The sequence below is a fragment of the Acartia tonsa genome, chromosome 13 (assembly GCF_053477335.1).
Source record: "Acartia tonsa isolate MP-2025a chromosome 13, ASM5347733v1, whole genome shotgun sequence".
Taxonomy (NCBI): Eukaryota; Metazoa; Arthropoda; class Copepoda; order Calanoida; family Acartiidae; genus Acartia; species Acartia tonsa.
The window spans coordinates 14785550-14812007 of NC_137272.1; the positions used below are offsets into that span (position 1 = coordinate 14785550).

General features: G+C 31.7%; 1 protein-coding gene across 1 annotated transcript in view; it reads left to right on the top strand.

Moving 5' to 3' along the window:
- Nucleotides 1-26458, top strand: part of Dlish (Dachs ligand with SH3s) — a 50587-nt gene continuing 24129 nt past the window's right edge. The window contains exon 1 of the mRNA XM_080146579.1: nucleotides 1-260. Within this exon, the coding sequence (XP_080002705.1) occupies nucleotides 212-260 (49 nt within the window). The 5' untranslated portion in view covers nucleotides 1-211. The remainder of the gene's footprint in view (nucleotides 261-26458) is intronic.

A 26458-nucleotide genomic window follows, 5' to 3' on the forward strand; every position in this document is an offset into this window, starting at 1 on the left:
AGTGGTAAGAAAACCAGAAAGAAGTAAAGGTAGACTTGTAACGCTCTGCTTAGTCCTTATTCATATATACCTGCCCATTCAGTGCCCAATCATACGGCCTACAGTGGTGTACCCATTATAGTTGTATCAACATATAACTAACATATACTAATGTAAATACCCCGAAAAAAAGTGATTCATTAAGTGAATTAAAGAAAAAAACTGTGAAAAAATGGCATTTTTGTGCCCTGTTAGAATTAAAAGAAGCAAGAAAAAGAAACGTAAGTTTTGATTTTTTTTGTAGATTTTTTGATACTTTAGAAACAAATTATAAGTTTATATATTCAGTATTTAAAAAAATTGTATGTATAAAATACTCAAATTTTTTTTTTATGAATTCTCTTTAGAGACTTCTAAAGTAAATTGAAAAATAGCATAAAACATGCCTCGTTTTAGCTAATAAACCAACGCCCTCATAAACATCCAAATCAGGATGAGATGAGAAATTTATTTGGCTGTTTATTTATAAATCTTCCCTTGACCTATGAGAAGCTACTCTGTAAAAGAGAACCCGATCGGTCTAGCGGTTAGCGAGATCCTTCGCTACGAATAAACAGACAAACAAACAGACAGACATTACTTTGTACTACTTACTTTGTACTACTTTGTATTATAGATTACCAAAGTTTTAATATTTACCTAGTTTTCTTATCTTGTTGGCTTAACAACTTCTGGGACTTTTAATGAGCTTTGATTGGTTGCTTTAGTAAGTTGAGTGTCTTGACGTTTCATTCAACCACTAATTGTAATCTACAAAAGGGGTAATTTTGTGTATTAAATTGGGGATGTAGATTGATTTTTATCGTCTATTTATCACTTTAGATCCCTTCCAAAAACCTGTGCACGTTCTTATATCCTTTTATATAAAGTTGTATAGGTTTGTTTTGTTTCCTATAAGATCTCACAAACCACTCAATCCCTTTTAAAATTAGTATAGCACAAGGCAAAGACGTCCAAGCTTTTTTTTAGAGGGGGGTATTATATAATTAGGGATTTCAAAAGTTCAAGGGGGTAATCAAATGTTTTTTTTTTAATTTGAGGGGGGTGTAATGAGGATTTCAAAGTTTGGAGGGGGGGGGGGGGGGGTGGGGGGTAATAACACCCTATTACCCTCACCCTCTCCCTATGACGTCTATGCCTACAAAGTGGTTTAAGACTATATTTTTTTTTGATTGAAGTCTACGGACGTTTATTGACTATTTTATAACACCCCTCCTCTCCTTCTATTTTAAAATAATAGGGGCGAAGCCACTATCATTTGATGGTGTTAGGATATGCTTACAACAGACAGACAGACAGACAGACACAAACACATCTTATATCTAAATGTTAATAAAATGATAAAAATGTTAAGATATGTTTACGATAGCGTGTTTACGGCGTTAATTACACTTTTTTGCAATAGGGAGGAAGGGATCAGAATTCTGATAAATATTTCAGGGATCTAAATGGATAAGACAATGGCTGATAAATTGATGTATATACCCAATGATAATACACATAATTAATCCTTATGTAGATCAAAATTAGTGGTTGAAACGATTAAACACTCATCTTAATGAATCAAAATTCACTTAAGACCCCAATGTTGTTAAGCCAACAAATTAAACGTTATAAAACTTTGGGGACTAACAGCCCATTGACCCCCCCCCTCTCTCTCTATAAATACATATTTAGTACTACAATCATATTAAAAATGATTTTAGTATCCTATCAAATAAACTAGTAAGGTTTTTTTTGTTTGTAGCGAAGGATCTTGCTAACCGCTCAATTGATATGGTTCTCCTTTGTAGCTTCTCATAGATCCTGGGAAGAATTATAACTATTTTGTGGAAGGGTACCACCACCTTCCTAAGATAAATCGCCCCTAGTAATAAATAAAGTAACAGAAGGCCTGTGAGTGTCTGTTGCCTTACTAGCCTCTCAACTGTTATGGTTCTCCTTTACAATGAGGCTTGGAAAATCCCCTCCCCCTAATTTTTTTCTTCTTTTTTTCTGAAAACTAAATGATCGACCATTCATGTGTAAATAACATAGGATTGATTCTCTACTGCTAGCGTGTTTATGTTTTATAGGATCGTGCGTGTGTTTTTGTATTGGCCTGATGGTTGATTGGTTGGTTAATTCAGATGAGTGTTCAAACGTTTCAACCACTAGTTTGATTTACAGAAGGGGTAATTTTATAGGGTTATATACCTAGCATCTGCGCTACTTATCTCCAGCTAATCATTTTTGTGAACACTTTTCCCTATCTCGCCTGTTCTTTCAAATTTGTTTGTGTTAAATTCAAAAATAAAGACATTAACAATAAAAAAAATTAAGTTGAAAAAAATCGTCATAAACTGATAACGGCCAAACGGATGAATGATAAGATCCTGGGCGCGCGGATAAAGAAAACTCGCGTAAAATTCGTCTATCTTGTGCACAGAGAGAGGGAACAATGGGTTGTTTATTACACTAGTCCCCATAATTTTATAATAACCTTTTCTTATTCGTTGGCATAACATTTTTGGGGATAGTGAATTTTGATTGGTTGGTTAATTAAGTTGAGTGTTCAAACGTTTCAATCACTAATTGTAATCTACAGAAGGGGAAATTTAGTGCATCATCATTGGAGATGTTCATAAATTAATCAGTCATTGTCTTATCCCTATATATCCCTGATTAGTGTATGATATGAAAATTATTCCATATGGCAAATTTCACGCATTTATGCAGTCGGCAATTCATTTTAGCAAAAAAATTATTATTTTTTAGCAAATTCTTGTGTACCACAACGTTAAAAACACCAAAAGGACATCCAATAATATAAAGTTTTTTTAAAATCGAAGCTTTTCTATAATTAGGGTCGGTCCATCCGTACTTTCTGACACTATACAAGTGTTTATGTTCGTTTGTCTTACCGTTTCAGTGCTTCGCGTTTATTGATGTTGTCATCCTTGTTTTGTCTGTAGCTTAAGATTTCGATAACGAACGAACCGATTGAGTTCCCAATTTTATGGAAGCTTCTTATAGGTCCCAAGATGAATTTAGGCTATTTAATTTTTACATCTAAGTTTTATGCTTTTTCCTACTTTCTTATTATTTCGAATACAGAGCTCCTAGATGCTAGGAGCGCAGCCGCTAGTAAATTAAAAAATTATGTTTTCTTGCTTTTTTAAATTTTTAATTTGCATTAATGTATTTTAACTATTTATTGCAAATTATTCGTTACAAACAATTCTAGTTTTAGGACCTTCTATAAAGTGCTTAAAAATTATCAGTATTTTTAAAGCGCAGCAAATAAATAATACAAAGTAGCTTTATGACTGTCTGTCCGTCCCTTAAAATCTCGGTAATCACTTAACCGATCGGATTCTACTCTTCAGGGAATATACCTACTGGTCCTGTGGTAGGGTTTAAGCTATTTTCCTGGGGGGTGGGACACCCCCCCTCACCCCAAAAAATCCCCCTAATTTTTTAAAAGTATATTTATAAATTCCTGAATGATAACTTTTTGACGACTATTTTTATATTTTTAATGATTCTTTCAAACTATTTTATTATTAGATTTAAACTACGAAATATTGAAATTTGTTTATCATTATTGGGGTTGTATATCAATATGATATAGAAATTTTTAAAAATTACAACAATTTACAATTACATTTTGTAACAACCTTATAGTGTTTATAATTGATATATACATGTTTTTTGACGTTTTAGTAAACGGACTTACCGACCCTAATTAGTAATTATAAAAAGCTTCGCTTCTTCTAAAATTCTTTATTTATTTATTTATAATACATTTTAGATTACAATATAATAAATCATTTATTAAATTATGTGAAATATTTGTTGGTAGTTTTAGAAGCGTAGCTACCCTATAACTAGCTCTATTCGTCCACTTGTCCGTCCGTTTGTTCTAAGGAAGTAATATAGTGTTATTGGCTTCAATATAAGATAGATGATTGTATTTATTTTGACGATTCTCCCATTTAACAACTGAATTTGTCCGTTTGTCAAACTATCACATTCTTATGTATTTGTATTATAAATTTTTGTTCTGGGCTTTTCATGGATATTGCCTTCCTTGTTAAAAAAAATAATTTGCTTTTTCTAGTAGAGTTTTCTTAATGAAACAGCTATAAAAACAGGGATGACAACATCCATAAAACGAGGCTTAATAAAACAGAAATATAACAAGGTTTTTTTTTATGGCATGACCGACAGACCAACGGACCAAATAAGTTGTATACTTGATCTTGGATCTAAAGGCATAAGACAAAGGCTGATAAATTTATGTACATCCCCAATGATGATCTACAAAATAACTTTATCTGTGGATTACAATTAGCAGTTGAAACATTTAGACACTCCACTTAATGAACCAATCAATCGAAATTCAATAAAAGTCCCCCAAGTTGTTGAGCCAACGAATAATAAAACATTCTTATAAGACTTTGGGGATTAGTGTATTAAAAAGACCAACATTCCCTCCCTCCATGTTTTATTTATCTTCTATTATCCAATCCCTGCAATAAATAATTGCAAAAAAATGAAATGAAAAAATTAAATTTCTAGACTTGTTAATTATCCATGGCGTTAGGAATAAGACAATGGATGATAAATCAATCTTTCTCCAATTATTGAGTCATGAATTACAGAGGGAAAGTGGACAGTGGGCTGTTAATTACTCTAGTTTTCTTATTCGTTGGGTTAAAAACTTTGGGATCTTGGGTGAATTTTGATAAGTTGAGTATTCAAACGTGTCAACCACTAATTGTAATCTACAGAAGGCGTAATTTTGTGTATCATCAATGGGGATGTAAATCTATTTTTCGACTATTCTCTCATCCCTTCAGATCCTTGCTTTGATTAAGTCTTCGATAGCTGGTAATTTTAGTTAGCTAGAAGATTAATTTAAATCTCATTGTCCTCTCCCTTTCTGATAATTAGTAAAGAAAAACTAACTGCCGTTAACTCAGGGAGGGAGGGGACAATGGGCTGTAAATTACACTTGTATAATATCTTCCAATCAAACCTTTTTACCTATAGAAATAACATGTATCGAGACAAAATGTATTGTTGACAAGAAAGAAAATTTATAATGCTGCGAATTTTTTTGACATGATTGTATGTCCGTTTAGTATTTCATGAAATTTAATAATAAGAATATTATCAATAAATTGAAGTACATCCCCGATAAAGTTCTTAAGTCAACAAATAATAAAACGTTATTATAAAACTTTGGGGACTAATATAAAATAAACAGTCCATTGTTCTCCTCTCTCTGATTCCATGAAATTCCTAAGGGATTATTTTTCTAAAAAACAATTTTTTATTGTAATTGTTGGAATATCACAAGGATCTTAAGCGATAAGTCTATGGAAATAAATCAATTTACATCATGATAAACAAAATTAACTCTTCTCTAAGGTAAGATTATTGTTTGAAAAGCTTGACTACTACTAATGGAAGAACATGCTTTAAAATTAAGTTATCTTATTTTTTAGTTCCATCTAGCAGTGTCTAAACTTTTCAACCATTTCTTTAATCTACATAAGTTGTAATTTTGTTTATTGTCATTGGTGATGTACATCAATTCATCTTCCATTGTCTTATCCCTTAACATCCAACTCACGCATCAACTCAAGGTATCAACCAGTGTTTTTTCTTGTATAAACCCCTCCCTACAGTTGACACAAGGTGAAAGGTGTTTATGGAATTCATAGGATTAGCCAACAAGTATCAGCACATTCAAAACCGTTTAAAATTTAATATTTAGATTTTTCAATGAATATATATATATATATAAAGTAAAAAATATATTTTAGGGAGATTTCTCTAGGGAGGATGGAGGTTTCCTCCCTCCAAAATGATATACAAAACTACCCATTCTGTAGATTTCAATTAGGTGTTTAAACGTTTGGACACTCAATTTAATGAATCAACCAATCAAAATTGCGTAAGAGTCCTCAAAGTTGTTAAGAAAACGTCAGGTATTATTAAACTTTTGGGACTAGTGATACAGACAGCCTATTAAACCCTCTCTCTCTGCTGTATTGCATATTTTGCCGGCCAGTCAAAAATAAGTTTTAGAGTAGCTGCGCTTATATCGCTTGTTATTTTATTTATGTGACACCTTTAAGCAAAGCTAGACGTGTAAAATTGAGTGTGCAAACTAAACTTCAAGTCAGTATTTTTTAGCTACAACTAGCGGCTACGCCCAAAAGAAGACTCTAGAGGTACTAAAGGTGGGAGGGGGAAAATTCGACCTCTTCCCATTTTCAATTTGAGATTAAAAAGAAGTATTAAAGAAAATTTTTTTTTTGGAGTGTTCATTATTTTTAATCGGAGGCTGAAGATACCTCCCCCCCCCCTGGACCAAAAAAAAACTAGCTGTTTGTGAGATTTTGATGAACATACATACATTAGAATAAAACTGTGGAGGTGAAAGTGGTTAAATAACACGAGGACCCTGTGCAGAATTCAATTGGGTCCTTGAAAATCAACCAATAGGGTCGGGAATATTAACACAGCCAAGTCGCTACAAAGAGAAGAAAGCAATATACTAGCAGACGGAAAAGGTCTCTAATTGGGGCATCCAAGTAGTTGTCTGGTTATGCATATTTATTGATTTATTTGACATACATCCAGCTACTAAAGTATTTGTTTGCGTAATTGTATGGTAACTATTTAAGATTTCATAACATTATTATTTATGTTGACACATAGAATTTCTAGCCAGGGATCCAAAGGGATAAGACAATGGCCGATAAATTGGTATACATCCACAATGATGATACACAAATGTATATCTACTGAAGATTACAAATATAATTCATTGAAAGTCCCAAAGTTATTAAGCTTACGAATAAGAAAACGTTATTAAAAATTTTGGGGACTAGTGTAATAAACAGCCCTTAGTCCTCTTCCTTCCTGATTTCTAGGTGTGCATTCACCTTCACATATTATCCATATTATCCATATTCACACTATTTTGTCTGTCTGTGTGTAACAAAGGATCTTGCTAACCACTGAACCGATATGGTTATCTTTAAAATAGAAAGAGCCCCTAGAAGAAAAATACTCTACCCTATAATTTTACTTTAAAAATAAAATATAAGTGACCCTAGAGGCCTTTAGGGGCGTAGCCGTTAGTAAACAATATATGAGAGGCGATCTATAGACACGAATTATGCAAAATGGAATGGTTGTAATGATATGCGTTTTGGGTGATTTGATTGCACACCGAATTCCTTAACACTGTGCGGTTAATTTCATTATTTAGAGATGGTGCCTTGCTAACTTTTGTGCTGTTATTGAACAAACATAAGACTAGTCACATTGCTATGCAATATTTAGAAAAGCTTTGCACTGTAGAATGTTTAGTTTAGAGATTATTTTCTATGGCCGATTTCTCTTAGAATTGTGGTGGTACACTCTCTCAAAATAGTTTTAAACCATCAAAGGGCTTATGAGAAGCTATACTTTGTAAAGGAGAACTATATCGGTTCAGCGGTAAGCGAGATCCTTTGGTACATGCATACAGACAAGAACATCCTGTTACTTTTTAAAAAAAGAATAAAAAATAATCTTGTCCCCTGATGTGTGTAAAGGATCAAAGGGCAGAAAGAGAGTTATTTGAGTAATAGGGAGGTATAGTTTGTCTTTAAATTAAATGTAAAATTTGTCCATTTTTGGAATGTATTGTAATTGTAAATAAATCACTGGATATTAAGTATTTATCAAAAACATTTGTAAAATTACATTTTGAATTTTTATAAATCCGCCAACCAATAAAACACATGATGTAAAAGACAATTTTGAAGTAAGGCAACAAGTTATTTTGTAGTATAAAGATCCCTTCCATGCTTGAAAAAGGGTTTCAAATTTTGAAGGGGTCATTTTTAGTAAGTTTTTGCTGTAGTGGCCATTTAAATTTTAAATCGACATACATTTTAACTAAATATTTTAGATATTTGCTTCAAAATATAAAAGTTATTTACAGGACTGTTATAATTTAGTATATTTCTACCAAAGATAGTAGCAGCAATTATAATTTGTAAAGACAGTGACATACGTAGGGTGGGGTGGTAGGGTGGAAAACAAATTTTTAGGGTGCCTTACCCTATATATTTATGGAAACACATTGGATAACCCTACCCCCAATTTTACTCACTCCCTTTTATAGTTTTCAAAATTACTTTACTGTAGCATAAAACTAAGATTTTGAAGTTTTGTACTGATCAATCAAGCTATAATGTAAGCACCCAAAGTTTTTAAGCCAACAAATGAGAGTTCGTGTTTATATAAGTTAGGATAATAATTTACAGTATCTCTCCGCTATTTTGGAAGTTGTCATCCTTGTTCTTTTTCACAAACCGCGCATTCACGGCATTTTTGTTGTAATTTGTCACGAATTGTTTTTTTCCAACTAGCAAAGATATTCAGTTATTATTTGAATACTTAAGCTATACAAATAAACAAGGATGACGTTATTCACAATTGCAAAGGTTCACAAATCTGCTAGAGAGACAAACGAACATTAGGAAGCAAATATAGAGTAAATGTACTTTAAATATTGATCTTAAAGAAACATTATATCAAATTAGGTATGTTTAGCTGTTTTAAAAATGCCTAAATTAATTAGGTGCTTCCACATAACGCCCCTGTTAACCATTTATAAACCCCACTCCTTATTTTGATAATGAATTGAAATAAATGGGTAGTTTTTTTCCCTATGCCTGCTTAACCTCTGCAAGGGACCCTAACCCTGCTGGGAAACCAATTACCCAACACAACCTAACCTGACCTAACCTAAAGTGATTAACAAACAAACTAAAAACCACCCCTCTCTTATATTTTAATTAATTCCACAAATAAGGGAAGAATTTGGTTATGATACATAAAATTAACACTTCTATAGATAAAATTAGTGGTTAAAATGTTTAAGCACTCCACTTTTTGAACCAACCAATCAAAATTCAACAAAAGCTTCCAAAGTTGTTAAGGCGACGAATAAGAAAACGTTATTATAAAACTTTGGGGACTAGAATAATAAACAGCCCAGTGTCCCCTCTCTCTGTACTTAATGTGTAAGTGCCTCTAATTGATACCTGTTTAATTTATCTTGTTTTTGCTGCGCTACTTATGTATATTATTATCCTTGTATGTTTATATTTTGTATAAAAGCCCCATAACTCAAAAACAATGTTTCTTTTTGACTAATGCATCTTTCACAGGAGAATCAGGCATGGGTTAATGAACAATAAATTATTTCTCCCCAAAAAAGTCGTTTGAGGTAAAAGTCTGCTTAATGTAGACGGTAAATTTATGGGGGAAAGAAGAAATGTAAAGTGTATTTAGTCTTAAAAATAAAAAAAAATGTATGATCTTTTACAAAATGAGTTAAATGATATTTTGGAGATGCTTAATTTAAAGTAAGTTAGGTTAAAGAAAGGGGAAGTAGAACAAAGGAGGGATAGGGTTTTTGCAGGGTTAGAGACAAATTTTGGATGATTTTAAAAATTAAAATTATTTGAATTGTCAGAATACGTCTCTCCATGAGTATGCAACCAAACTGAATGGTAAAGAGACAAAGCGATGTCTTTTTTTGTTGAAAAGGAGCGCAGCTCCTCATCATATTTTTGTATTTTTCTCTCTCTCACTTTCTCACTTTCTCACTTTCTCTAGCTATATATCTCTCTTTCTCTTTTCTCTCTCTGTCTCTCTCTTCCTCTCATTCTCTCTCTGTCTATCTCTCACTCTCTCTACCTATCTATCTCTTTCTTTTCCTTTCTTTCTCTCTCTCTATATATCTCTCTCTATATCTCTCTATCTTTATCTCTCTCTTTCTCTCTCTTTCTCTTTATCTCTCTTTATCTCTCTCTCTCTTGCTCACTCTTGCTCACTCTTGCTCTCTCTTTCTCACTCTTTCTTACTCTCTCTAGCTATCTATCTCTTTCTTTTTCTTTCTCTCTCTCTCTTTCTCTCTCTCTCTATTTCTTTCTCTCTCTCTCCCTCTCTTCCCCCCCTTTCTCTAGCTATCTATCTCTTTCTTTCTCTCTCTATCTATCTATCTATCTCTCTTTCTTTCTCTCTCTCTTTAATTTTTCTATCTCTTATTATCGTTTCAAAATGCTTCGCCATTTCTTGATGTAATCGCACTTGTATTAAAAGCATGTCACTTTCCTTCAGAGAAGGAGGGGACATTAGGCTGTTTATTACACTAGTCCCTTGGCCTAAAAACTTAATGGACTTTTATTTAATTTTGGTTTGTTGGTTTACTAAGTTTAGTTTCCAAACGTTTTAACCAATAAATGTATAATACTGAAGGGGATATTTTGATTAATTATCATTGGGTAAGTTCATCAATTTATCGGCCTTTGTCATAACCCTTTAGATCCCTGACTACCCTTACTGCATTACTGCACGCGTCTTCTATCTTTTTAATGTAACCTGTTTTGTCACATTTTTTTTGGAAGAATCCCTCTAAGCGATGAATGGACCGCAACCCCCCTTCATTTACCTGTTGAAAAACTTCATTCTAGCCCCTGCTGAAAGATGTAACCCTACGTGGTTATCCAAAAAAATATCTTCACCTAATATTATTAAGAATGTTTTTTTACACAGCTTTCAGTTGGGGGAAAAAAAAATTATTTTAAAGTTGAAATACTTTTGTAAGCTTTGATACAAAGAATTTCTTAATTAGACAAAGTAAGGTCTATTTACTTTATTGTTCGTTTGAATATTTTTTTTTTTTTTAAAAAAGCATGTTTCCTTTCTTATGTAAAAGTTATAGGATGTCTCTGTGTTTGTACGTATGTTTTTTACAGAAGGTTCCCCTTTACAATGTAGCTTCTCATAGGTCCTGGGAATTTTATTAACTATTTTTTTTATATTTAATAACTAGGTATTTGTTGGAGATTACCACCAACCTCTGAAGATAAATTGCTCTGGAAAAAAATGATCCTCTTCCCATTTTTAAGAAAAAATGCACAAAAATGGTCGCTTATGATCGAAAATATAAATGCAAATATTTCTTTCCCAGGTGCTATATCCCTCTCAATCTTTATGCGTACGAACCAGGGATCTAAAGGGATTAGACAATGGCTGATAAATTTATGTACATCCACAATTTTGATACACAAAATTACCTCTTTTGTAAATTACAATTAGTACCTAGTTGAAACTTTGGTCAACCAACTAAATGAACCACCAACCAATCAAAGTCTAGTGAAAGTCCCCAAAGTTGTTGAGCCAGAGAAAAAGAAAACGTTATTATAAAACTTTGTAGACTAGTGGAAAAAACAGCTCAATGTCTCCTCTCTCCCTGGTACGAACACGCTTTGTTATGCGTCACTAAACAAGAACAAAGACACACATTCATGCGCAGCGTAGAAACTTTCTATTTAGTAGCGCAGGTACTCTTTACCTAGGGCATGTCCGTCGATGCAAGTTAGAAAAGAGGTGAGTTATACAATAATGGACGATAAATTGGTGTACGTAATCAATGCTGATAGACAAAATAACCCTTCTGTACATTTTAATAATTAGTTAAATAGATAGGACTCTGAAAGTTTAAATTAACCATTAAAATTTATCCAATGTGTTTAAGTTAAATATACATTCAAATGTCCTTATCCTCCTTGAGGGTACCAAAAGTTTTATAAATGCGTTATCTAATTCGTTGGCTTAAAAACTTTGGTGACTTGAGTAAGCTTTCACAAAACTATCTATATGTAAAAGAATGTCTATAATCTATATGCCAGTTAGGTAAAGCTTGGTAACTACTGGACCATTTGGGCTTAACTTTTCAGGGAAAAACTCCACTGGTCTATTTTCATATTTTAAAAAGTGAATTTATAATTTATTATTCCACCTAAAATTTTAATACAAATGACTTAAAGTCGAGCTTTATTCTGAAAAGGTGTTGGAAAAAATAATTTGTTGTTAAGGGGGGGGGGGGAAGTTTGTATAGTTATAGGAAATGAAATTCAGTACCAAATTTTGCCCTGGCCGTTTGGGCTTGTTTTTATAGTTATCAACCTAATTCTTTTTGTAAGCGCTCTTATATGATTGGATCTACCTGTAAAACTTTAAAAAATGAAATTTGGGACTTTCCCTTAAAGGGGCTAGTGGAGCAAAAGACCCCCAAACATTAAAATTTTAAGTTCTGAGCCTATTTTCAGAGATATTGAGACGATTTTTTTTAATGAAAACACTTTTTAACAAAACCGAACTAAGTAGCCAATACAAATTTCATTTTGGGACTTTCCTTCTAGGGGCTAGTAGAGCAAAAGGCCCCCAAACACTAAAATTTTAAGTTCTGAGCCTATTTTCAGAGATATTGTGACGATTTTTTTAATGAAAACATTTTTCACAAAAACGAACTAAGTAGCCAATACAAATTTCATTTTGGGACTTTCCTTCTATGGGCTAGTGGAGCAAAAGGCCCCCCAAACACTAAAATTTTAAGTTCTGAGCCTATTTTTAGAGATATTGAGACGATTTTTTTAATTAAAAAAATTTAAGAAAACCGAACTAAGTAGCCATTACAAATTTCATTTTGGGACTTTCCTTCTATGGGCTAGTTGAGCAAAAGACCCCCCAAACACTGAAATTTTAAGTTCTGAGCCTATTTTTAGAAATATTGAGACGATTTTTTTAATAAAAGCATTTTTAACAAAACCGAACTAAGTAGCCATTACAAATTTCATTTTGGGACTTTCCTTCTAGGGACTAGTGGAGCAAAAGACCCCAAAACACTAAAATTTTAAGTTCTGAGCCTATTTTTAGAGATATTGAGATGATTTTTTTAATGAAAACATTTTTAACAAAACCGATCTAAGTAGCCAATACAAATTTCATTTTGAAACTTTCCTTCCAAGGGCTAGTGGAGCAAAAGACCCCCAAACACTAAAATTTTATCTTCTGATTATTTATTTCAGTTATTTGAAAAAAAATTTCATTACAAAAATCAGCCATAATATCTTTAAAAATAAGCTCAGAACTTAAAATTCTAGTGTTTGGGGGTCTTTTGCTCCACTAGTCCCTAGAAGGAAAGTCCCAAAATGGAATTTGCAATGGCTACTTAGTTTGGTTTTGTTAAAAATATTTTCATTTAAAAAAATCATCTCAATATCTCTAAAAATAGGCTCAGAACTTAAAATTTTAGTGTTTGGGGGTCTTTTGCTCTACTAGCCCCTAGAAGGAAAGTCCCAAAATGAAATTTGCAATGGTTCCTTAATTCGGTTTTGTTAAAAATGTTTTCATTAAAAAAAGGATCTCATATCTCAAAATATAGGCTCAGAACTTAAAATTTTAGTGTTTGGGGGTCTTTTGCTCTACTAGCCCCTAGAAGGAAAGTCCCAAAATGAAATTTGCAATGGTTCCTTAATTCGGTTTTGTTAAAAATGTTTTCATTAAAAAAAGGATCTCATATCTCAAAATATAGGCTCAGAACTTAAAATTTTAGTGTTTGGGGGGTCTTTTGCTTAACTAGCCCCTAGAAGGAAAGTTCCAAAATGAAATTTGTAATGGCTACTTAGTTCGGTTTTGTTAAAAATATTTTCATTTTAAAAAATCATCTCAATATCTCTAAAAATATGCTCAGAACTTAAAATTTCAGTGTTTGGGGGGCCTTTTGCTCCACTAGCCCCAAGAAGGAAAGTCCCAAAATGAAATTTGTATTGGCTACTTAGTTCGGTTTTGTTAAAAAGTGTTTTCATTAAAAAAAATCGTCTCAATATCTCTGAAAATAGGCTCAGAATTTAAAATTTTAGTGTTTGGGGGTCTTTTGCTCCACTAGACCCTTTAAGGGAAAGTCTCAAAATGAAATTTGTAATGGCTACTTAGTTCGGTTTTGTGAAAAAAGTTTTCATAAAAAAAATCATCTCAATATCTCTGAAAATAGGCTCAGAACTTAAAATTTTAGTGTTTGGGGGGCCTTTTGCTCCACTAGCCCCTAGAAGGAAAGTCCCAAAATGAAATTTGTATTGGCTACTTAGTTCGGTTTTGTTAAAAAGTGTTTTCATTAAAAATCATAAAAATACATATATGCTTTGTTCGTTCATATGTTTCTTGATGACTTACTAGAATAGAGGGTTAGTGAATAGAGAGAGGGGACAATTGGCTGTTTATTACACTATTACCCAAAATGTTAAAATAACGTTATCTTATTGGTTGGCTTAATAAATCTGGGGACTTTAATGAATTTTGATTGGTTGGCTTATTAAGTTGGGTGTTCAAATGTTTTAACCACTAATCGAGCGCTAAAGAAGGGATAATATTGTGTATCATAATTGGTGATGTACATTTTTTTATCGACCTTTAGATTCCTGTCATACTTATATATAATAGAAAATTTCCTTGGATCTCAAGAGATATGTATAATTTATGTATACCCAATCATGATAAACACAAATACCCCTTTTCTAGATTAAAATTATTGGTGACAAAGCTTGGATACACTGTGGCAGATTTAATGAAAGTCTTCAAAGTTTTTAAGTCTACTAATAAACAAACTTTGGGGACCAGTATCATTACAGTTCATTACAGTCGTTACCCCTTCCTTTCTTAATTCTTTTACTATACAAATAAACCCCGAACTAAAAAGAGAGATAAAACAGATTTATGACACAAAGGGGTAGTTTCACGAAAGGCATTTGAACTTGATTTAGTGAACCGCATATTTTTTCCTGGTTAATTGGTTAAACTACATTTATATAGCATATATTTGAAAGAATTACGATTTTCTACAACGTAGTTTTTAAAATATCAAGACTTTAAAATCGTCTTTTAAATTGCATATATCACAAAAAGACGATTTTCCAGTCTTGATATTTTCAAAACTACGTGGTAGAAAATTAAAATTCTTTTAAATATATGCCATATAAATATAGTTTAACCCATTAACTAGCAAAAAATATGCGGTTCACTAAATTAAGTACTAATTCATTTCGTGAAACTACCCCTTTATATCCAATATCTTTATTATTTACGAGTGCTTATGAAAGATAGAGAGGGATGGGAAGAATGGATGAAAGGGTAATTCAGTGTTGAATTTTGTACTTTACATCATAGTATAGAGAAATATAAAGGAAAGGGGGAAAGAAACATCCGAGAAAAGAGATGGTGTATGGGGTATTTCCTGACGTTAATAGAGTATTTAGGCCAAAAGCAGTGCCATCTATCCCAATTTTGCTAGGGCACTATAGGCAGCCACAAACTTACATATACATAAACAATACATTCTTAGTCTTCTAGGTAATTGTAATCAAGGAGATATGTTAGGACATACAGAAATTGATTAGGCTCCAAAAAGGTGTCAGGTGTGCTTTGCGCACGCACATACACTCTATGAGCGCACATACATACTATGTACGGACATACAGACTATGATCGCACATACGCACTAAACTATGACACACACACACCGCCAGTGCTTTATGAGCTTTTATCTTCAGGGAAAAGGGATAGGCAGTGAGAGAGAGAGAGAGATGGGGAGGGGACAATGAGATGTCTATTACACTATACTAGTCCCCAAAGTTTATAGACATTTTATTGAATTTTGATTGTTTGATTTATGTGTTCAAACGTTTCAACCACTTATTTTAATCTGCAGTAATTTTGTGTTTCACCATTGCATTGGGGATGTACATCAATTTATCGGCTTGGGGATAGGACAACGATAATAAATCAATATACTTCCTAGTTTTATATCAATTAGCTTTTAGAAGATATTATAACAAACTTTGAGTTTATGAATTAATTTATTTTCCTGCCATTTATCTCTCACTCCCTGATATAAATTATTGTTTAATTAAACAAATATGAGGACAAGTTGGTTTTTGGGATGGGGTACTTTTCCAGAAAGTTACAGGATGTCTGTCTGTCTATACAAATATGTGTCCTTTTCTAGCCCATTAATAACTCTGGGTACTATGATCAAATATTGATTGGTTGTAACAAACTATTGTGATTGGTTGGTGCTAGTGCCCAAACTTTTTCACCAAATGGTTTGAATATACAAATGGGAGATTTATAGATTATTGTTTTGGGGTGTTCACATTAATTTATCGTACATTGTCTTATAACTTATGATTCCTGATTTTGCTACATTGGAGAATAACTTTTTTCGTGTGTAGGGGACAAAAAGGGGAATGTGCGATATCAATATCATATGATTTTTAGAGTTTGATAATCCAACCATTGCAGGACCGAAATGATTCTAATTTACAGTGAAGAATCTTAAGTTCCAGGGAATGTTAATAATTATTTTTTGGAGGGTACCGCAACCGTACCAAGAAAAATTGTCTGTAAGGGCGAAGATATTTGTTTTTGATATACTAATATCTCCAGAAGGGAGGGGACATTGGGCTGTTTATAACACTAGTCCACAAAGTTTTAAAGTTTTAAGGGATTTTAGTGAATTTTGATTGGTTGAGTTAAGTGTTCAAACGTTGCAACCACTAACTTTGAATTGCAGAAGGGGTACTTTTTGTATCATTATTGGGAATGTACATCTATTTATCGTCCATTGTATTATCCCTTTAGATCCCTGGGTTGATGAACAAATATCTGGCTATTTTGATATGAGCTGCTCTCGTCTTTTTATGGTTGTGATGACACACCATACAATTGATTTGAGTGATTATTAGGGAAGTTATATTTTGACAAAGAATTATTCTTTCAAGTTATTTTGTAGTTATGAAACTATTCTATAAATATCTGTATTTTCTTTTAAATTTGGTTCAATTTTTATTTTTTAAAAATTTAATTAATTTAAACCTAGCGAAAAGCTCTGAATTTGAGGATACCTTTTCATTTTGGTACTTTTCGAACTTTTACTTGACCTAACCTAATGAAGATTAACTTATTGTCAACAAACGTCAGAACGTGTTTACACCTTTGAGGGTAAGTATAATTTAGAGTTCAGTGTCCCTTCCCTTCATCCTCCAAACAAGTAGTTTTCAATTCTTAGGTGTACTATCACTTCCGCTTATTTTTATACAATATATCATAAATTTTCTAATAGGAAAAGAGTCCTATTTTAGTTTGAAAGGAGCACTAACCCTGCCAGGACCTAAGCTATGCTTATCCAACCTGAAAATAATAATGAAAATACGTCAAAGAAGATAAAGTATAGAATAGAATCCAGGTAGAAGATTCTGCCTGGCTAGCCTGAAGTAAAATTGGAACATTTGAAAGACCAAAACGGCTATTAGGCTCTTAGTAAATAACATGATTTCAGTAATCATTCAGAAAAAATATTTAAAATAAATTCCTTTTGCAATAATTTACTAAAAGCCTTGTAGCCAAGCTTTCAGCTTTCTCTTCCCTATTCACAATGGATTGAAAATGAATTTGATGTGCATTTTAAGCCTTAAAAAGTTTAATTATGTTAGAAAATTTACCAAAAATATTGGTCTCAGTATTTATATTATAAAACTAGGTTGCGCTCTTATGTATGTTTTTAAACAGCTAATTTGTACATGATAGCAACTACATCCATACATTAACTTGTGGTAGGGGGCATTAACTTGTGGTAGGAGGAGATGGGAGGAAGGGTCAGTACCCATTTAACTGACCCTTGAAAATTACAAATGTGGTCAATCGTACTTACCAAAATTAAAACACCATATCATAAGGGACTTTCCATCTTTGGATATTTATGTCAATGGGTAAATAATTACCTTCTGATTACAGATAATTATTTGAAATTGTTCTAAAGGCAAGCGTGTTACACTACAATACATAATGTTAAATCATGAAGATCAAAAAAAATTTTAACATTATATATTGGATTTTGCTTCAAATTAAATTTTTCTAATTTTGTCCAACTAGTCATTGTGATTTACATTTGTCTTTACTGCGCATGGCAAAGATTCCTTCTAATTTCCCAGAAACTTTTATGGTTTTCACTTCTATTCCTCCTTATTCTATGAAATACGTTTGACTGTGCAGGGGTACGTATTTTTGCGAATATGTCAATATGATATGCGTAAATTATAACACACAACCAGATTATTGACAGTCTTTGTATCTTTGCCAACTTCCAATAAACCAAGAAATTGGATATTATTATGTGTAATACAATTACATTATGAATAGACTCAGGGAATGGAAAGGACAACATATCCTACTTTAAAGAATTTTTGGAAAACGAAGTATTGGGTTTTGTCGTATTTTCACAGTAACTTTTGATAGGTTATTTTAGGTTAGGTAAATGTTAATGAATGCCCCGTATGGTTAGAAAATTAGCCCCGCATTAGCCGGATATATGACGAAACCCGCTACTTCGTTTTCTTTCCATGATCCAAATTTTGTAAGAAAGGTTAGGGGGGGGGGGATTCCTCTGACTAACCCTCCTGAGGTGTGTGGGGGGGGGGGTAGTTGAATTCGATAACCGTTTTTTTTTATTTATTTTATTGAAAAATAAAAAGTAAATAAATGATTTATAGGGAGATATTTTTTTTTTTTTTTTTTTTGGGGGGGGGGGGTAATTTATTTTTTTTAAGTGATTTCTCTTGGGAGGGTGATGGTACCTTTTCCTAAAATAGTTATAAACCCTCTCTATTTATCACGCTATTTCTTTCTTTATCTTTCTAACAACTTTTTATAAAACAAATTTTGGTTGGTCGTAATCATTGTAAAGGCATCATAAATCATTTAAAGTTTCTTTTAGTTTAACATATGGGCGACTTTCATTTTATGTACTCAAAACTGTAATTAATTCTCAACATTTTAACAAGGATGACAATATTCTTAAAGAGAAGCTCATAAATAATACATCCATATATTATTTGAGTGTCCTATCATTAAGGGGCTACACCCCTAGAGGCCTCTAGGGGCACTTGAGTTGAATTTGATAGCCTATTTTTTATTTTAGATTTAAAAAGAAAAAAACAGCAAATTTTTGGGGAGTGGGCCTTTTATCTTGGGTAGGTTGTTGTACTCTCCCCAAAAATAGTTATAAACTTTTCTAGGACCTGTAAGAAGCTACCCTGTAAATAAGAACCTTATTAGCGAGATCCTTTGGTACAAACATACAGACAAACACATTGTAAAGATACATGATATTTAACATTCCTCAACACCTGTAAGCAAAGCCCATTTCGGCTATGGGCGCAAGCCTTGCCTACATAAATAATTATTTTATTTTTAGAACAATATATAATCATATATATTATTAGTAGCGCAGCTACTCTTCTGTTTGTTTTTCCTTCAAAGATGCAATTATTTGTTATCAAACCTTTAAATTTAGCTGAGCTGGATCTTTAAATCATTTTAGTGGTGAGCAAGATCAGGGTGAGCCGAATTTCAGTTAATCATGGCGCGGCATTTCATAAAATGCTGTGATCTCATTGGTTGAAAGTTGGCTCACCCCGATCTGGCTCACTACTAAAATGATTTACAGATCCAGCCCTGTATTGTCATTTAAACATAATACTTACTTAACATACTATTATCTTTATTTTTACTGTATCATACTTTACTTAATCATCTTATTCATCAAATTGATATTTCAGCTTTTCCCTAACTATCCCCCTTATTTCAAAATAAATATCAAATAAAGGGGGGGGGGGGATTAAAATATGTAAGAATTGGCCTATTTATTTCAAACTTGACAGGATGGTTCATGTAACAGCTAGGTACAATTTAGAAAACATAGTAACTCTATTATTATTACTAGAAAACCCACAATTCAATTTGTTGAGCTATACTTTTATGGATGTGTCATCCTTGTTAATACTACATCAAGTATTTGGATTGCCAAAGAAATGTCTCTTATGAAAAAGCAGTACAAGAGACAGACCTTATCTATTTTTATATTTAGAAGCGCAGCTACTCTATAATTCACTTTGTCTGTTTGATAGTGACGATTTGAAGAAAATGTGATTTTCTTGGCTGCTATAGAAAACAGAAAACGAAAACTTTCAGTAACATGCGCAGCTTGTCTATATTTTGTCCATCTGTCTGTCTCTTCAAGAGACATAAAGATTCATTTTTAAAGATTTCATGGTTTTCATATTTTTTGCAATAGAATTATTAGATCTAGAAGCACAATGTAAAGTAAGACATTTGTCATAATTAACTATTAGATGGTTTCTTTATTAAGATTTTTTTTTACAGTTGAAACCTTATCAGAATCAGCTAATATCATGCAATTAAAAAACAAATAAAAAAACTGCTTAATTAAAAGGATTTAAAAATCATATATTCTTATTTTTTATGTTTTATTTAAAACTAAAATGTATTTTTTAGTCATCCAAGTTTCTTTTTATAGTAAGCTTCTTTGCCTATTAATATAAATTAGTGGTATACTAATTAAACATAGATTGCCAGACTTTATTTCCAGTATGACTTCAAACCGATTAATATCCGTTGGATTAGAACCAGTTCTCAGGCAAACTAAAAAAATCATGTATAGGATCATATTACAGACAATGTCCACGAATATTGAAATTAAAATATAAAACTGGTTTTTAATATATATATTTTTTTCATCTTATTATCCGTGGAAACTGTCTATAATATGACGCGATAAATGACTATTCTGATTTATAAAATATTTTAATTTTTTTTTTATTATAGGTAAGTTGTTTAGAAGAAATTTAGATATTGGACTAGATAACTGTCTGATGTTAAAAGTAAAGTGTTGATGTCATTGCTAGAAAAAACTGAATTTCAAAAGATATAAACGTAAAAATTCATGGTCTATCTTTTTCAGAACAATAAATTATCTGTTCATTTCAGGGGAGGGGGGTATTTTAGTGTAAATTGGTAACCAAAATCGTTAGCCCAAACACTTTTGGTTCTTTTTATAGAAATTTGATTTAAACAAGAAGTTTAAACTTTTACTTTAATCTACAGAAGGGTTAATATTGTTACGTGCATCAATATATAGTTCATTGTCGTATCTCTAAATTCCCTGCTTCATTTAAACTTATGGGGTTTAAAGGACCGAGATTTCAGTGAACGGCAAAAAAGTAATTGGTATTTTGTTAAACACCAAAAGAAACATCCTTGTGTCAATTAAATAGGATTTTTGCTGATTTTTCAAGACAAAGTTGTAATTAAACACATAATTATCCTAGTTTTTTAAGAAATCCGTCAAAAAGATTTATTTCTTATGATAAAATAAATATTGGACAATTTTTTAATAAGACAAAAGATAGTTTTTAATACTTTGAGCGGTGGTAAAATTGCCAAAGTTAGAGTTATGACCAAAGATTTTCTGGTCATACTTCAAATACAGTTACTGCTCTACTTAAAGACAAAAGATAATTTGGAGACTTTTAACGGTGGTAAAATTGGCAAATACCCAAGATTTTCTGGTCATAAAAACACTAAAATTACTGCTCAACTTATAGACAAACTAGTTCTTGTTTTTTAAAAGGACAAAAGATAGTTTTTAATACTTTTGACGGTGGGAAAATTGCCAGATTCTCAAAGTTAGTTACTGCTCTACTTATAGATAAACTTGTTCTTAGTTTTTAATAAGACAAAAGTTGGCATTCGTACTTTTGACGGTGGTAGAATTGACAAATACGCAAAGTTATAGTCATGACCAAAGATTTTCTGGTCATAATCACACTAATATTAATGTTCTATATATAGACACACTTGTCTTTGTTTTATAATAGGACAAAAGATAGTTTTTAATACTTTTGACGGTTATAAAATTGCCAAATAACCCAAAGTCCATTATGATTAAATTAGATATTTTAATAATAGTTACATTAATCTTGAGTTATGGTAATCTTTTTGTTTAAGTTTAAGTTTAAGTTTAAGTTATGAAGAAAGATTATCTGATCATAATCACACTAAAATTACTGCTCTACTTATAGACACACTTGTTCTTGTTTTTTAAAAGGACAAAAGATAGTTTTTAATACTTTTGACGGTGGGAAAATTGCCAGATTCTCAAAGTTAGTTACTGCTCTACTTATAGATAAACTTGTTCTTAGTTTTTAATAAGACAAAAGACGCCATTCGTACTTTTGACGGTGGTAAAATTGCCAAATTCGCAAAGTTAAAGTCATGACCAAAGATTTTCTGGTCATAAAAACACTGATCATAAGTATAATATTTCTAGGAATACATTCACTTCCTCACTTGTATCTAATGATCAAATTGTCAGAACCGCATATCAATACAAACTTTTGCTATAGTCATCATGGGGGTAAAGTGGTGATTACTCCCCAAAGGTATCTTTTTTTTAAGAGGGAGGGGGGAAATAGGATATAGTCTCTTCATTAAAAAAATACCCAATCCCCCCACGAGGCATTAAAAAAAAAACTAAGTATACCCCTCTCGCCACAACAAATTTTAATTACCTCCCTCATTAAGATTTGTACCCCCCTCTCTTCAATAAAAAATAAAAAGCTTGGACAATAACATCCTTGATTGGACTCAGACGAACTCAAATAATTTATATTCTATCTTTTTTGCTATTATAAAACACTATGCGAATGTTATAATATTCGGAAGTGAAGGCACGCCATATTATACACATTACATAAATGTAAAAGGATTTAAAAGCACGAATATTTTAAAAGCGCAGCTACTCTATAGTTAGTTTGATATGTCCTTAATAAACCTGAGATAAATAAAGCAAACCTTCCCAGGGTTAAAAAAGGAAAAATAGATTGGTCCAGATACACAGAAAAAAAATATTGATAAGATAACATTTTTGGTTTAGACTTTTAAAGGATCGTAAAGGACAGACATATGGACATAGACAATTAGGCGATAGACAAATTAACGATAGACAGAAAAAAAGACAGATAGAATCCTTTCGATTTGAATATTGAAAACTACTAAGATACCTAAAAAACTTGAAATTGTTAAATTATTCTTAAAATAATCTATTAAAAGCCTACTTGACCTTTCAAACAGGAAAGGTAAAATCTCTATAATTGACAACCAATACAATCCACTCCCCTAAAACTTTAATTTTGATATGCGGATTTTCTCCATAAGTGAACCCATCTGTTTGTCTGTTGGCCTTAATCTGTAATGCTGAATTTCTGTAAGTATCATATAATTTATAATTTTTTTCTGCATCCCTTTAATGCATGTGCAAAATTTTCTTTTTTAACTAAAGATGGAGGGGATATTGGACTGGTATTAAGCTATAAAAATTGAAAAGAATTTTAATGAATATAATAGATTTGAAATCTGCATAAAATTTTAAGGAATTTTTATAAAATTCGTTTTTTGTATAATTCTTTATCTATAAGCGCAAATACAAATTAAGTTAAATAATTTTGACATCTGTGATAGGTGGATTAAAAAATATCTGCGCCCTGATTGGAGAAGCTTAAGTGACGTACATCATTCAACCAATTAGAGCGCAGGTAGTTTCCAATCCACCTATCCTATTGGTCAAAATTTATTAACTTAAATTGGATTTGCGCTTTTAAATAATGAATTATATAAAAAACGAATTTTATAAAAAAAATCCTTAAAATTTTATGCAGATTTCAAATCTATTGTATTCATTAAAATTCTTTCCAATTTTTATAGCTTAACTGGTATCCCAAAATTTGTAAATTCATTCATTCTTTAAATCTTTATTGGTTGATTCAAACCATGACTGTCCAATCTTTTCAACCAATAAATTGAATATAATGCCCTAAGAGGTTAATTTTTTATTTCATCATTGTATATCAATGTATAGTCAATGGTTTTTAAGTTCAAGTTAATGATTTAATTTATTCAACTTTGCACAGTATTTTCTATATTTTTCTCGTATTCATTCGAATCCGGTGGATAAGAACCGGTTCTCATCCATACGAAAAAACTATGTCTAGCATCGTATTATATCCAGCTTTCTAAGAACATACAAATGTACAATCATAAGATTAAAACCAGTTTATGTAGCCCGTGCTATCGGCACCTCGGGGCCAAAAAAACTGGTTTTTATCTTTTAATTGTACATTTTATATCCGCGGAAAGCTGTTTATAATACGATGCGAAAAATAACTATTATTGTATTATTAATTGTCTAATCTTACTGCAAAAATAAAATAGAATTGGGATGTATATGGTCCACTAAAATTTAAAGGTAAATTGGCATGAGATTTTATCATAATTTCAATTAGCAATACCTTTAAAGTTGTGCATCACTTCCGTATACTATTACATTTACATTTAGTATATTTATTTTATTTTTTTAAAAAAAATTACAAGGTTTAACAGTAAGATTTTGGATTAGATTGACAAGATTAATATCTGGTGTTTTTAATTTGTAACAAAAAGGGTTGTAGAGTATTTATATTTATGGACCGTTAGTAAATCTTTCTCATTTAAATGTCTTTCAATTTAAAAATCAGATTCAAGCACTTTTAAAAGTCAGCCTTAAAAAAATGAGAAATTTCTTATAGAATTTAAAATATCTATCTTATACAACAGCCGAGTTAATTACATTATTCCTTGTAGATCCTTACTGGCAGACAGACGTGCTTATTAGACTATAGAATATTATCTTTAAGAAATATTCAAGTTTTTATTCTCTTGGATGTTGATATCAATGTTTTATTTAAATCCATATAGTTTAACCTTATAATTAAAAAGCCGACAGACAAATTTTCAAATCAAGAATCTTTTGACTTAACCCTATTTAAGGTGGTTCTGTTTTGGAGGGGTGGGGGGAGGGGGGTATAGGACCATTTGGGGAGCTTATTAAAAGCAATTTTTACCTATAAAACTTGAGATTTATAACACATTTTATTTTTTAAGGGGGGGGGGGGGGAATCAATAATCCCCCCATACAAATGGTTTTCATGACTTTTTGTGCCTCAAAGACATACATATGATTTCTTTTGAATATTTATTTCAGTAATACATACAACTAGAGTAATACGTATAGACCAATCAAAAAAGTTTCATACAAATGAAGTGATGAATGATAAGGTAATACAAAGGATGATGAGTTAATGTACATACATTAATTAGGATGATAAACAAAATTACCCCTTAAGCTTAAGTAGATTGAAACTAATAATTTGAAGGTCTGAACATTACTATTTTATACCGACAAATTAATATTTGATGAAAATACCCAAAGTTTTTAAATCCAACAAATGAAAGATATAACCAAATAAGGTTGTAACTGCATATATGTAAATGAGTTGCGCCTGTTGATGTGTCAAGACAATCAATCTTTCTGGGGGTAAAATTTATGAAATTTAATGAATAATCTATCCAAACAAACTCTATTGTAATGATAAATATATGGAATATGTCGCCAAAGGTCCCGGAGTTCTAGGGCAAAGTTAAAAGACTAAATTTAGACTTAACCTTCCCCGTTAGTTGTCGGGGAAATTTTGGCTGCGCCCCTGGCCTCAATAGTGCCTTATACAAGTTATTTATCGCATCGTATTATAGACAGTTTTCCGCAAATAGTAAAATTGATAGAAATTACAGGACTAATTCCAATTTTGTTTTCCCTAAAGCTTTTATTTTTTTCATGAAATTTGTCTATATATGATACGATAAATCGTTTTCCAGTATGGCTTTGAAACCGATTAATATCCGGTGGATTAGAATCAATTCTCAGCCATACTGAAAAATTATGCATAGCATCGTATTATATCCAGTTTTTTACGAACATAAAAATGTACAATCATAAGATTGAAACCAGTTTTAGGTTTTAATCTTTATATCCGCAGACAGCTGTTTATAATACGATGCGATGAATTACTATTTTAGCATAACTCAAAGCCGGTTTTAATCCAGCGGAAATTAATCGGATTTGGAGCCATAATAAAACGTACCAAGGACCAATATGAACCTTCCCGAATAATTAACTATTTTTGAGATTTTATTATATGAATACTTAACCCCATTTCAGGCTTTGGCCTTAAATTTGCATCTTGATGAAGAATAAATATATTCACGTGTCTTGAAATCTTTGCAAAACATCATTTGAGAAAAAAACTCTTCCAGGTTGTTTTTGTATCTAGAACTTTAAACACATCTTTCAGTTCAAAGGAGAGGGTTGGTTGAGTTTAATAATTTCCTTTGATATTTTAATAAGCTTTTATAGATTAAATTACAAAAATGTAATAAGAGAAAATATGATTTTTCTTGCTTTTGCCTAGACCTATATTTCACACATTTTTTAAACTACCACAAAACAGAGAGGAACATAGAAAGTATTTATAGGCCTAAAGATGTCAATGTTTTTTTTTTTTTTTTTTGGGGGGGGGGGTGTTTCAATTTTTTTGGGGTGACAATACTCCTTTACCCAATCCCATGTACGCGCCAAACAAATTTAGACTAATTTTCCATTCTACAGAAAGTTCAAAATTAAAAAAAAATTAGTCCTTGGTTTTCCCCTAGGGAGGGAGGAGACTTTGGGATGTTTATTACACTAGTTTTATAAGAATCATTTCTTATTCATTAGCTTAACAACTTTGGG